We start from the raw sequence: 13,856 nt of genomic DNA, 5'->3' as shown, positions 1-13,856 counted from the left end.
TTAAAGTCTGATGTTAGTCAAACTCTAATTGACAGATAAATCCTGATAGTTGTTACTTTAATACTGATATTGGTCAAACTCCGATTAACCATTATATTTAGATGATAATTTTTGAATTTATTCAAATATTATTTTAATCAGTATTTTAATTACAGGTGTAAAGTTATTTTCAAGTGGGTAATTTTTGCATGATTACAGTTGTTTATTGATGGCGTGATGATATGTAAAAAACTTTGAGTATATGCACAATATTATTCTAGGGAACTATACGCATAGTAACTACCATTACTACATATTTACATGATTACTTTTACAGTCAATTATATACTGCCACGTGTCCCACTAAAATGAAACGTTACTGAGTTAGTGGAGTGATGTGTTGTAAAAAATCAATTTTTGATTTCAAATTAACACTTTACTCATCCCTATCATCTTCTTCTCAGCTACTTTACTCTCTCTCTTGCCTTCTCTCTCACCCGTAAACTCTGAAACCCTAATTTATGTTTGATTTTTTTTCTTGCAAATTCAAAATGACTTCACCAGTTGCTTCCTAACCTTTTAACTATGGTGGTGCAAAGTTTGTCACTAACAACTATTATGATATTTTGGATAACAACAGTGTGAATATCAATTTTCATATTTTTCAGGACTTTCTTAGATCTAGTGAGATTGAGTTTGCTCTTACAGCTCCACCCACTATCTCAGGTGACCAGGTACTCTCTATCTGGAAAACTGGAGTCCATGATTGTTAGGAATATATTGTGTACTTGATGTTAACTCAAACAAAACACTAAGTAGATTTTAATTAAGTGATTTTGTAGCTTTCAACGGATAATCATTTCAACATCCGTTGAAAGAGTAGCTTATGTACAATAAGACTAGTAGCACATTTCTACATACTTAAATGGCTTAGTGAGCTAGGTGTTGTAAAATGTTTAAGTCATGTTGACTACTAGATTGATATGCAAGATAGGATGGTGAATTGTAAATATTAGATGGCTTGTAATCTTGTATAAATGAAGTAGAGTTAACTGCCAAAAAGACAGTCTCAACGGATGATTCACAAAGCTTCAACGAATGATCAACATAAGTCTTGAAGGATGATCAACCAGAGTTTCGACGACCGATAATCAATCTAAGTTCTAACGGATGTTTAAATTCAAAAGAGCAGTTGATAGTGACTTGACAGTCATATGCGTTGGTTGTATGCAAATGGAATGTGGCAGCCTGTTTGAAGGATTTAGAGAATAAAGAAGCATTTCCATTTTCATGCTAAACAGATGATATTCAAAGATGTTGGAAAGAGATGTGTAGCAGCATGAAGTTAGACCATATTCAGTTTGTCTTATTATCTTGTCTTTTTATCAAGTAACTTGGTGATATATAAACTAAGGGTAGCAAGTTGAATTGTATCCATGAAAGTAAGCAATTACCTGAAAAAAAGATGAGGCAAAATCTATAAAGAATTTTGCAGTTCTTGTATTTGAACTTGTAAGCAGTTGTGAAAATTTTTGTTACACATAATGTTTTTTAAATACTTGTATTTGATTACTTTGTGATTTGATTTCTTTACTACTTTCATTCCGCACCATTGCTAAATTAAACAAAGTTATATATTTATAGTAGAACTGTTCTTAAAATTAAAAAGAAGCCAGAATTACATTCAACCCCCCCTTTTGTAATTCTAATTTAGATTGTTTGAGAATAACAATTAGTATCAGAGCAAGCTCTTGAAGAACTAAGAGTTTAAAGATCACAGCAACTAACAAGATGAGTAGAAAAGATGTTGGAGTAAAGATTCCATTTCTGGACAAGGACAACTATCACCATTGGAAGGTGAAGATGCACCTGCATATCCTATATTCAGATGAAGCATATGTGGACTGCATTGAGAAAGGTCCACATGTCCCTATTAAAGCTGCTACAGGAAATGAACCATTTGTCCCAAAGCCTAGAGCACAATGGTTTGATCCTGATATTGAACAAGTTCATAAGGATAAAAAGGCCATGAACATTTTGTTTAATGGTGTTGATGTTGACATGTTTGACAACAACATAAACTTCAAGACTGCTAAGGATGTCTGGGACACAATTCAAGTTATATGTGATAGAACTGAGCAGGTAAGGGAAAATAAAATACAACTCTTGATTCAGCAATATGCGCATTTCCATAGTAAAGAAAGTTAGTCACTCACTGACATTTTCAGTAGATTTCAAAAATTATTGAATGCTCTAAAACTGCATGGAAGAATCTATCAAACAAAAGATTCAAACCTCAAATTAATTAGATCTCTGCCAAAGGAATAGAAGCCTATGATAGTCTGATTGATAAATTCTCAAGATTACAAGGAATTCACCTTGGATAGACTGTATGAAATTCTAAAGACTTATGAGCTTGAAATTGAGCAAGATGAGAAGTTGGAGAAAGGAAGAAAGAAGGGAGGTTCCATTGCATTGGTTGCTGAACAAGAAAAGGAGAAAGAGACAAAAGGTTGAAGTTGTTGAATTTGTATCAAACCATAGAGTTTGTGAAGGCAAGGGAAAAGGACTAGTAGCTGAATATGAGGAAAATCTTAGTCAAGATGACATGGATGACATATATGAGCATCTTGCTTTTTTATCCAGAAGATTTGCCAAGCTCAAATTCAAGAAGAATTTTGGAGCAGCTAAGTCAAACATAAATATGGTTGATAAGTCCATGTTCAAATATTTCAAGTATGGCTTGGCAGGTCATTTTGCAAATGAATGCAGAAAGTCTGATTCTGGTAAAAAGAAGTTTGAGCATGTTGATTATAAACAGAAATATTTTGAGTTGCTCAAACAAAAGGAAAGGGCTTTTATCACACAAGAAAATTACCGGGCTATAGATGGATTAGAAGAGGATGAAGATACAAGCTATGTCAATCTAGCACTTGTGGCCAAATCAGATGAAACAGAAGTTAGCTTATCCAGCAATCAGGTAATCACCACTAACCTAGCACATTTATCTAAAGCTGAGTGTAATGATGCTATAAATGACATGTCTACTGAATTATACCATCTGCGTGTTACATTCAAATCTCTCACTAAAGAAAACACCAAACTTAAAGAGAACAATTTGTTTTTGAGTGAAAGAAATCATGTGCTAGAGACTCAGTTTGTTGAGTTTGAGAAATTAAAGATAGAATGCAGGATTGCTAAAGATGAACTAATTGAATCCTTAAAAAAAGAGGAGATTTTAAGAAAGCAGCTTGAACGAGAACATGAAGTAATTAAGGCATGGAAATCGTCTAGAGATGTTCATGCTCAAATTACTAAAGTTCAAGGTATAGAGTCTTTCTATGATGCAGCCTGGAAAAAGAACAAGGAGAAGCTTGATTCCAATCTGGTTGAAGGACTTTCAACGGATGTGGATTCGATGGATGATGAAAATTATCCGTCGAATAATCAAAAAGATTATTCGTCGAAAGACAATGAGCCACATCCGTTGAGTGCAAGTAAACCAGTTAGCAAAGCTAAGCTAGCTAAATTAAATAAAAAATATGGATCAGTTTCTAAAAACTTTATTTCAGGAGAAACTAGTAAAGTGAAACAAAACAAGAGAATCAATGTAGGGCATCTGTCTATCGAGCAATTAAATGGCAGATTGGAGAAAATTGAAGTGAAAGCAGAGTCTAAAAGGAAAAATAGTAGAAATGGGAAAGTGGGAAATAACTAACATAACAACTACACACCTGATAAATATGCACCAAGAAAAGTATGTGTTAAGTGTGGTAGTGTTAATCATTTGTCTGTTAATTGCAAACTTGCCATGCCTACTTCCATGTTTGCACCTCCTTCATTTCCCAGCATTCCTATAATGCCTGTGAATATTATGCCTGCACATAATTTAAATGCACAGTTTGCTAATATGCCATTTGCACAAAATCCTTACTATACTGCATTTAGTATGCCACAAATGCCATTTAGCATGCCTTACTTGAATAACATGTTTGCACAAAATATACCTTTCCATGTTGATCAGCATGTGCATGATAATTCTGCAATGATGAATGGTTTTAAGAGTTCTACTCAGTTGACTAAGGATGAACTTCAAGTACCTAAGTCAAATGAGGACAAACCTAAGAAACCTAAGTAAAAGGCTAACAAAACAGGACCCAAGGAAACTTGGGTACCGAAATCAACTTGATTTGATTTTGCTGTGTACAGGGAAACATAAAGAATCTTTGGTATTTTAATAGTGGGTGCTCAAGGCACATGACTGGAGATTCTACCCTGCTCACTGAGTTCAAGGAAAGAGCTGGCCCAAGTATCACTTTTGGAGATGACAGCAAGGGTTATACTGTGGGATATGGCTTGATTTCAAAGGATAATGTCATCATTGAAGAAGTTGCGCTAGTGGATGGACTCAAGCAAAATTTGTTGAGTATCAGCCAGTTTTGTGACAAGGGCAACTCAGTAACATTTAATTTTAAAGCCTGTGTTGTGACCAACAAGAGAAGCAACAAAGTGGTTCTCACTGGAGTGAGAAAAGAAATGTGTACCTAGTTGATTTCAACTCATCAAATGCAGAATCTGTCACTTGCATATTTAGAAAGGTAAGTCTAGATGAAAGTTGGATATGGCATAAGAAGCTGTCCCACCTTAACTTCAAGACTATGAATCAACTAGTTAGGAAAGATTTGGTAAGAGGTAATCCTCAAGTGGAATTCTCAAAGGATGGACTGTGTGATGCATGCCAGAAAGGAAAGCAAATCAAGGCATCATTCAGAAAGAAGCTTGATTCAACAATTGAAGAACCCCTAGAGTTACTGCACATGGATTTATTTGGACCAGTAAACATATTGTCAATCTCAAAGAAAAGGAATTGTCTAGTAATTATGGATGATTTCTCAAAGTTCCATATTTTCTCAAGTCAAAAGATGAAACTAGTAAAATCATCATCAATCACATAAGACAAGTTAACAATCATCCTGATTTCAAAGTAAGAAGAATCATGATAGTTTAAGAATTCTGTGATGAGATCATTTTGTGAAGAGAATGGGATCATGCATGGATTCTCAGCAGCAAGAACCCCATAACAAAATGGTGTGGTGGAAAGGAAAAATATATCTCTTATTGAAGTTGCAAGGACTATGCTAGAAGAATCAAAGTTACCAACATATTTTTGGGCTGAAGCTGTAAATACTGCATGCTACACTCAAAATATTTCTTTGGTTAATCAAGCAAAATGCATGACTCCCTACCAATTATTCAAGAATAGGAAGCCAACACTAAACTTTTTTCATGTCTTTGGCTGTAAATACTATATCTTAAGGAATCAAACTGATCAACATGGGAAGTTTGATGCCAAAGCAGATGAAGGAATCTTTGTTGGATATGCTGTTCGAAAAGCATATAGAGTCTACAATCTCAGAACCAATATTGTTATGAAATCTGTACATATTGTGTTTGATGATAAAAAGATTGAAGGACTGCAAGATGGAGATTTCCATGAAAGCCTCAAATTTGACAATGTTAAGATGGTTTGTGAAGACAGTGATGATAAAAGTGATCAAGAACCAAATTCTAAGGAAAATGCATAAAAATCTACAACTAATGAAGCACATAATTCAACATCCATCGAAAGACCAAGTGCATCATCCGTTGGAAGACAATCTGTATCATCTGTCGAAAGGAAAAACTAAACATCCGTTGAATCATCAATAGAAATTGAGGGTCAATACAGATCACAATCAGAAAGGACCCCAACTACAAGTAAAAGATCCATAAACTCAAGGGGGAGTTTCTTCTAATCAAAACTCGTTCACACATCAAGACAACAATGAGGCCTCTTCATCTAGAGCTAATCTGCCACAACAGAGAAAATGAACTAGAGATCACCCATTTGAACTGATAATTGGTGATGCATCTTCAAGAGTGCAAACAAGAAAAGCAACTCAAGAAGAATATCTATATAGGAGCTTTCTATATCAGAAAGAGCCTAAAAAGGTAGAAGAAGCTCTGTTGGATCCTGATTGGGTTTTAGCTATACAGGAGGAGCTAAACCAATTTGAAAGGAATAAAGTATGAAAGCTAGTACCCAAGCCTAAAGGAAAGAATCCTATTGACACTAAGTGGGTATTTAGAAACAAGATGGATGAAAATGGCATAGTAGTCAGGAACAAAGATAGATTGGTTGCTAAGAGCTATTGTCAACAAGAAGGAATTGATTTTGAAGAAACCTTTGCTCTTGTTGCAAGACTTGAAGCCATCAGAATCTTCTTAGCCTATGCAGCCCATGCCAATTTCAAAGTCTATCAAATGGTTAAAAGTTCCTTTCTAAATGGAGATTTGGAGGAAGAAGTCTATGTCAGTCAGCCTCCTGGTTTTGAAGACCAAAATTTTCCAGAATATGTATACTATCTTTTGAAAGCACTTTATGGATTGAAGCAAGCACCTAGAGCCTGGTATGATACTTTGTCAAAGTTTCACTTAGAAAATCACTTCACTAGAGGTACTGTTGACAAAACCTTATTCTTTAGAAATGTTAATGGCTCTAGTGTACTTATTCAAATTTATGTAGATGATATTATATTTGGCTCTACAGATGAAAAACTTTGCAAAAGGTTTGCCAAATTGATGCAAAGTAAATATGAAATGAGCATGATGGGAGAACTAACTTACTTTCTTGGTTTACAAGTTAAGCAAGTTAGTGATGGAATATTCATTAGTCAAACCAAATATATTTACGATCTTTTGAATAAGTTTGATCTAATGGATTGTACATCTGCAAAAACTCCCATGACCACTACAATTAAACTTGAATTAAACACAACTGAAAAGTCTATGGATATTTCAAGCTATAGAGGCATGGTTGGCTCACTTTTATATTTAACAGCTAGTAGGCCGAATATAATTTTTGCTACTTGTCTCTGTGCTAGATTTCAGACTGATCCTAGAAAATCTCATTTAATAGCTATAAAGAGAATTTTCAGATATCTAAAAGAAACACCAAAACTTGGCATTTGGTATCCCAGAGATTCTGGTTTTGATCTAACTGGTTATTCAAATGCAGATTATACAGGTTGTAAAATTGATAGAAAAAAGTACGGGAACCTGTCAATTTCTAGGAAACAAGCTAGTATCCTGGTTCATTAAAAACCAAAATTCAGTTTCTACTTCCTCCGCTGAAGCTGAATATATTGTTGCTGGTAGTTGCTGTGCATAGATTTTATGGATGAAAAATCAATTGTTAGACTATAGTCTTCAGGTGAATAAGATTCCTATTTTCTGTAATAACACAAGTGCTATTTCCATCACTAAAAATCCAGTACAACATTCAAGAACCAAGCACATTGACATCAAGTACCACTTCATTAGAGAGCATGTTATGAATGGTACTGTGGAACTTCATTTCGTTCCAAGTGAGAAATAACTTGCAGACATCTTTACCAAAACACTTGATGAATCCACCTTCACTAGGTTGGTAAGTGAGTTAGGTATGCTTAATTACTCATAATCTATTTTGATGACTAAGCAAATTGAATTGCAGCCAGAATAATATTTGATATTTCTTGTTAGTAATGTAAATTTTGGCTAAGTCAGAATTTATATCTCGATGGATGTTCATTATCCGTTGAAAATGAACATCCGTCGAATTTTATTATCCGTAGAAGTATCAATTATTACTCAGGGTAATTTTGTTATCATCCGTCGAATTGTACTCAATCTTAGCCGTTAATTTTGAGCATCTTTCCGTCGAATTTACTTAGAGCCTGCATGTATATTTCAACGGATAATCTTAGAATTTTGACAGTTTTCTTTATTCTTAAAACGGCTATTTTGGGCTAATTTGATTGGTTACTTTATTTCACTTTTAATTTTTGACAGTTTACTTCTGAGAAAGTATATAAGCTAATTTTATTTTTATTCTTTACTTTTATCTTTCTCAAGCAATTTCCCTAACTATTTCTTCTCCAAAGAAAAATCTTTATCTCTCTGGAAACTATTCTCATTCTCAATAATGGCATCAGTAGTCAAGATCATGTCTCAATCTGGGTTTGTGTATGAAAAGAACAACTTCATTGCATTAGTAAATAAGGAGATTGCTGCTTCTGATGATTACCATAAAGTGATGGATTTCATTCAAAGTTACAAACTGAAGAATGCTATGCTAGAGTCTCTTATATCTATTGTGAAGTGGTTGAAGAGATATGGACCACTTCTGTTTATAACTCAAGTGATAAAACCATTACCTTTTCTCTTAAAGGTACAGTCTATTGTATAAACAGTGATATTATTCGTACCTGTTTTCAAATTCCTGAGAATAATACACTAAGACCACAGACAAACACAGATGTGAGTTCCATGCTCAGTTCTATGGGTATGCTCTTGACCCTACCAAGCTAGGCGAAGTCAGGAGAAAAGGCCTTAGAAAGGAGTTGAGCTTTCTCTGTGATTCTTTTATTATAGTATTTTCTGGGAAAATTATTAATTTTGATGCAGTAACTTATTCACTTGTAAACATGTTATATATGCTGCTTAGTGACAAGTATCATAACTTAAGTGAATATGTTCGGTTTGAATTAGGTTTTAAGCTAGGAGACATTAAGAAAAGATCTAAAAACATATATTATGCTAGATTCTTTATGTTATTGGCTAACTTTGTTTCTGAAGATCTTATTATTGAGAACCCAACCAACAAGTTTGATTGTTGGGTTCAAAAAATAAGGGTTATTGCTGACTTGAACAGGGCAAACCATCACAGTGAGGTTCCCCTGGTCTACATGTCAATCTTGGAATTGCCTCAGGTAAGTGAGGTAAATGTCTCTGTCTCTACTACTACTTCTCAACCACCTGCTTCTTTTCCATCAACGATGGCAATGACATATATGAATGTGACCAAACAGATGCCTACCCAAGCCACAAAACCAAAGGTTTCCAGACCCAAATCAAAGAAAGCCCCCTCTAGTTTCTCTCAACAGAAGCTAGTTGTAAAATCCACACAAAGCCAAGAGGGGAGTGTGAAGGGAAGTGAGGATGCTGAGGGACAGCGTGAACATCAAAGAAACCCTAAGAATAAGGTTGGAGAAGTGAGTGAATCCCAGCCTAGCCACACTATATTTTCCCAAAAAACTGCAGCGATTAATAAGGATATTAGCTCATTGCTAGTTGCATCCTCCCAAAAGGATGTAACTATTAAACAAAGCTCTCAGCCAAGAGCACATGCCAAAAGAGTAAGGGACACAAGCTCACCCTAAAGTTATGCTAGAAAGTAGAAATCCAAAACCATTGGGTATACACAGGGTGCACACAGTGTGCCTACCGCAATCAAAGACTCAGTACATGCACCTTCTCAAAGTCAGGTTGATATGGCTCCAATAAATGTGGAGTCACAGCCAAAATCTTTAATAATAGAAGCACTTATCAGACCAAACTCACCAACATATTCTCTGGATGTTGATATGATTCATACATCAATTCCTGATTCTCCATCTCTAACTCTCATGGAGGAGCAAAAAAATCCAAGCAAGTGAGCATCATCTTTTAGATATTTGTTGGCTCACTTGCCATTTCTTTCTGAGTCTACTGAAACATCTGTGCAAAATCTCAAATCAATCACCACAGATTCTACAGTAGTTTCTTCTCCAAATTCTTTCATTTCCACTATTTCAACGGATATTGTTCATCCATTGACAAGTGAGTATATCTCGACGGATGTGCTTAACAGCAGTCATCCGTTGAAACTTTCAACTACTATTTTGACGGATGTTCCTCATCCGTTGAACATCACTGCACCACTTCAAACTTCAATAATTGTTACAAGTGCAGATGATCTAGTAATTATACAATCACTCTTAGGACTGAGGGAAGGGAGTGAATTGAGTGAGAGGCTGAGTTGCTCTCACGCAAAAGGAGAGGAAAAGAGTGAAAATCTGCAATCTATTTCTTCGAGCTTGGCAAATGCGAGTGAGTGGAGTCCCACCTCAGTAGGTGAAGGTGAGGGTGAGAAGCCAAGGGGAGCCCTTGATGCAAGAATAGAGAGATCATGAGAGAAAAGCAGGTTCAGAAGAATGGGAAGAGCCCATTGTAAGTGAGTTAATGTATGTCAATGAGACTGAAAAGAAACAACTATTTCAGCAAGAATATCAAGCTATCTTAGATTCTGTTTCTTATGAAGCTGAAACATTTACTCACCCTGTTTCAGCTTATCAAGTTTTAACTGAATAGGACAATGTGGCTGCTGAAAGAATGCTCAATTTGGTGCCCACTACTGCTTCTATGCAAATGGCCAAAGATGCCATCACAGCCATGCCACCCACAGCTGGTGATGAAGTTGATTATCAAACTGGTGGTTCTGAGGATCTATTTGGGGATGAAGATGATGATGAAGGAGAATTCATGGATATAGGGGGTGAAGAAGGCCCTAGCTCAAGATCAAGTATGCCATCTTGGGTGTTTTCCAAAGCATGTTATGAATACCATTTTAAATCCACTCTTTCTCAATTCATTCAGCAAACTTAGACAACCCTTCAAACTACTACCAATGCCAACACCAAGAGACTTTTACAAGCACATTTGAACTCTCTCCAACTACATCAAATTGAATCTCTCAAACAAAATCTGGATGACACTGAGCTGAAGACAGAAATTGATCAAGTCAATAAGGATGTCAGTGAAAGATTGGATGCTAAGTTCCCTAACACAACCATGCTAGACATCAATATACAACTTAGGAAAAATTCTGATCTAGTCAGCAAGGTGGACTCCTTAGACACAGGGCTCAAAACCCTGGAGGCTTCAATAACTGCAATCCATCTACATCAAGCTTAACAAACTCAGCTACTTCAGAAACTGGTGGCTGCACAAACTTCTTCCTCCACTCAACTTAATGCTGACAAAAAGGGGGAGAAAGACTTAATTGTTCCAGTTAGTCAAGGGGAGTCAATAAGTGAGGGGGAGAATGTGCTAAATATACAAGTCAGCAATGTGATTGTTCCAGCAATTGCTTTCACTAAGCCACCAGCCTTGTACAACATTGATCTGATCAAGATAACAGCTGCTAAGTTGGAATCAAATGAAAAATCTAAGAATCTTGATGTTGTAGCAGTTGAGCAAGAGCTAGATGCAAAATGGAGGAAGCTTGATGAAAACATCAAGAAGAAATTTGGTCCAATTGAGAAGCAAGACAAGGTATTTTCTCACTTCTGTAAATTGAGATAGATTTCAGTCAATGAAATGAGCCTAGGGAACATGGAAAGGAGTCAACCTCATCAATCAAGTCTCCAAAGGCCAGTGTGATTTTTCAACCAAAAAGGAATTATCCAAAAAATTTAGACAAAAATCCACTGGACCTATCTTATGAAACCCCTAGGCTAGATGAAAACATGCTACTTGCAAGGTCTATTGCCTTATCCAAAGATCCCAGAGATACGGTGTCAAAGAACAGAACTGCTAAGATCTATAGGAATAGTAAACTAATCTGTGTGGTGGCTGGACATCCACAGTTTGCAGAAGCTAAGAAATAAGAAAATGCGAGGCTTAAAAACAACAAAAGCAAGCTGCTTTAGAAGCCAAGAACCTAGCCAAAAAGCCTGCATCCACAGAAGTTACATTGCCTGCTGTGATAACTAGAAATTTGGATGAAGGAAAGAAAGAAGATCCAAAGCAGGTAAAGAGAAATTTTGTATACAAGATCCATGCAAAGAGGAAGATAGATTTTGATGAAAACAAGGAAGATTACATGCCATTCTAATCTATAACCACATGCCAATCAGTCATACCTACTGTGAAGGAGGCTGAGTTCAAGGTTGATTCTAACATCACATTTCTTGGTGATCCTATTATTCCAAAGGATGAGCCTATAGATTGGGACAGCTTGCCTCTTCCTGATCTAAACCTTCCCATCTTTGCCAAACAAAGGAAGTCAAAAGAAAGAGTAGTCAAAACAGTCAAGCCTATCAAGCTTAAATCCAAGAAAGTGGCCAAACCCAAACCTACTGTCTACAAGGGAGATCAACTCTTCATATGTGATATCAAAGAATTTTCAGAACTAAATCTCTATCTGGATGAGCTAGAAGAAGTCAGATCTATTGATTCCTACAAGCACCTTCCAGAGAGATTAGTCTTCAGGTATAAGGGTGGTAACGAGATGACTTGGCCACTTCATAGAAGGCTATTCATCTTCGGTGACCATTTTCTCCTCAATCAAGAAAATTTTTGGATTCAACATAGTTGCCAAGAAAATGGTACTAGACAAGATTGAGGAGATAAGAAATAGCTCCTTGAATCTGGAGTTTACAGAAAACCCCAAAATCAAATTGAGGAAAATAATGTGAAGTTGGGAAAGAAGTCAAGGCAATCAAGGAAATGATTTATTTGCTCAGTCTAGAGGAACACCTTGAAAATGATCTGTAAAACACTCTACAAATCTCTCTTTGTGAAGATTTTCAATAAATTGCAGCACTTATAAATTTTATCTACTTTATTCCATTTTGTATTAATAGAATGTTTTGTTATCATCAAGTTCCTCTTAATTTATGGCTACAATTCCAGTAGACATAAATTGGGGGAGATTGTTAGGAATATGTTGTGTACTTGATATTAACTCATACAAAACACTAAGTAGATTTTAATTAAGTGATTTTTTAGCTTTCAACGGATGATCATTTCAACATCCGTTGAAAGAGTACCTTATGTCGATAAGACTAGTAGCACATTTCTGCATACTTAAATGGCTTAGTGAGCTAGGTGTTGTAGAATATTTAAGTCATGTTGACTACTAGATTGATATGCAAGATAGGATGGTGAATTGTAAATATTAGATGGCTTGTAATCTTGTATAAATGAAATAGAGTTAACTGCCAAAAAGACAGTCTCAATGGATGACTCACAAATCTTCAACGAATGATTAACATAAGTCTCGATGGATGATCAACCAGAGTTTCGACGACGGATGATCATTCTAAGTTCCAACGGATGTTCAAATTCAAAAGAGCAGTTGATAGTGACTTGACAGTCATATGCGTTGGTTGTATGCAAGTGGAATGTGGCAGCCTGTTTGAAGGATTTAGAGAACAAAGAAGCATTTCCATTTCTATGCTAAACAGATAATATTCAAAAATGCTAAAAAGAGAAGTGTAGCAACATGAAGTTAGACTAGATACAGTTTTTCTTATTATCTTGTCTTTTTATTATGTAACTTAGTGATATATAAACCAAGGTTAGCAAGTTGAATTTTATCCAAGAAAGTAAGCAATTACCTGAGAAATAGATAAGGCAAAATCTGTAAAAAATCTCAGTTCTTGTATTTCAACTTGTAAGCAGCTGTGAACAATTTTGTTACACAGAGTTCTCAACTTATTATGTATCTCTAGTGGAAAAGTTCAATCCACCAGAAAGTTTTTTAAATACTTGTATTTGATTACTTTTTGATTTGATTTCTTTACTACTTTTATTCCGCACCATTGTTAAATCAAACACAATTATATATTTATAGTAGAACTGTTCTTAAAATTAAAAAGAAGTCAGAATTACATTCAACCTCCTTTTTGTATTTTTTTAGATTGTTTGGGAATAACAACGATGATGGAGGTATAAATGGAAATCCAAGTTTGGTGTTTGAGTTTGATAGGAAGAAAAGGGTAGTTACTCCTCAAACTGTTATGGATGCATTATAGTTGCCTACTTATACCTCCTACTCTAGATTCATGGGAGATACTGAAATGAGGAGGTTCTTTACTGATATAGGCTATGACAAGGATCTGAAGAACCTTGGTCAATTGAAGAGGAATGGGCTCAGGAAGGAATGGAATATCTTCTTTGACTGCATCACAAAGGCCTTCAACAACAAATCTTCTAATTTTAATGCTCTGCCCATCATGACACGACAAATA

The 13,856-nt window shown here is 35.5% G+C and overlaps 1 protein-coding gene across 1 annotated transcript in view; it reads left to right on the top strand.

Annotated features, from left to right (window-relative positions):
• LOC141674446 (uncharacterized) overlaps positions 1 to 13,640 on the top strand; it is a 95,059-nt gene extending 81,419 nt beyond the window's left edge. Inside the window, exon 2 of the mRNA XM_074481155.1 lies at positions 13,526 to 13,640. Within this exon, the coding sequence (XP_074337256.1) occupies positions 13,526 to 13,640 (115 nt within the window). The remainder of the gene's footprint in view (positions 1 to 13,525) is intronic.
• The last annotated feature ends 216 nt before the right edge of the window (positions 13,641 to 13,856 follow it).

The sequence above is a fragment of the Apium graveolens genome, chromosome 7 (genome assembly GCF_009905375.1).
Source record: "Apium graveolens cultivar Ventura chromosome 7, ASM990537v1, whole genome shotgun sequence".
In the NCBI taxonomy this organism is placed as follows: domain Eukaryota; kingdom Viridiplantae; phylum Streptophyta; class Magnoliopsida; order Apiales; family Apiaceae; genus Apium; species Apium graveolens.
Note: the sequence above shows the minus strand (reverse complement) of the source record. Positions and strands in the feature narration are given on the sequence as shown.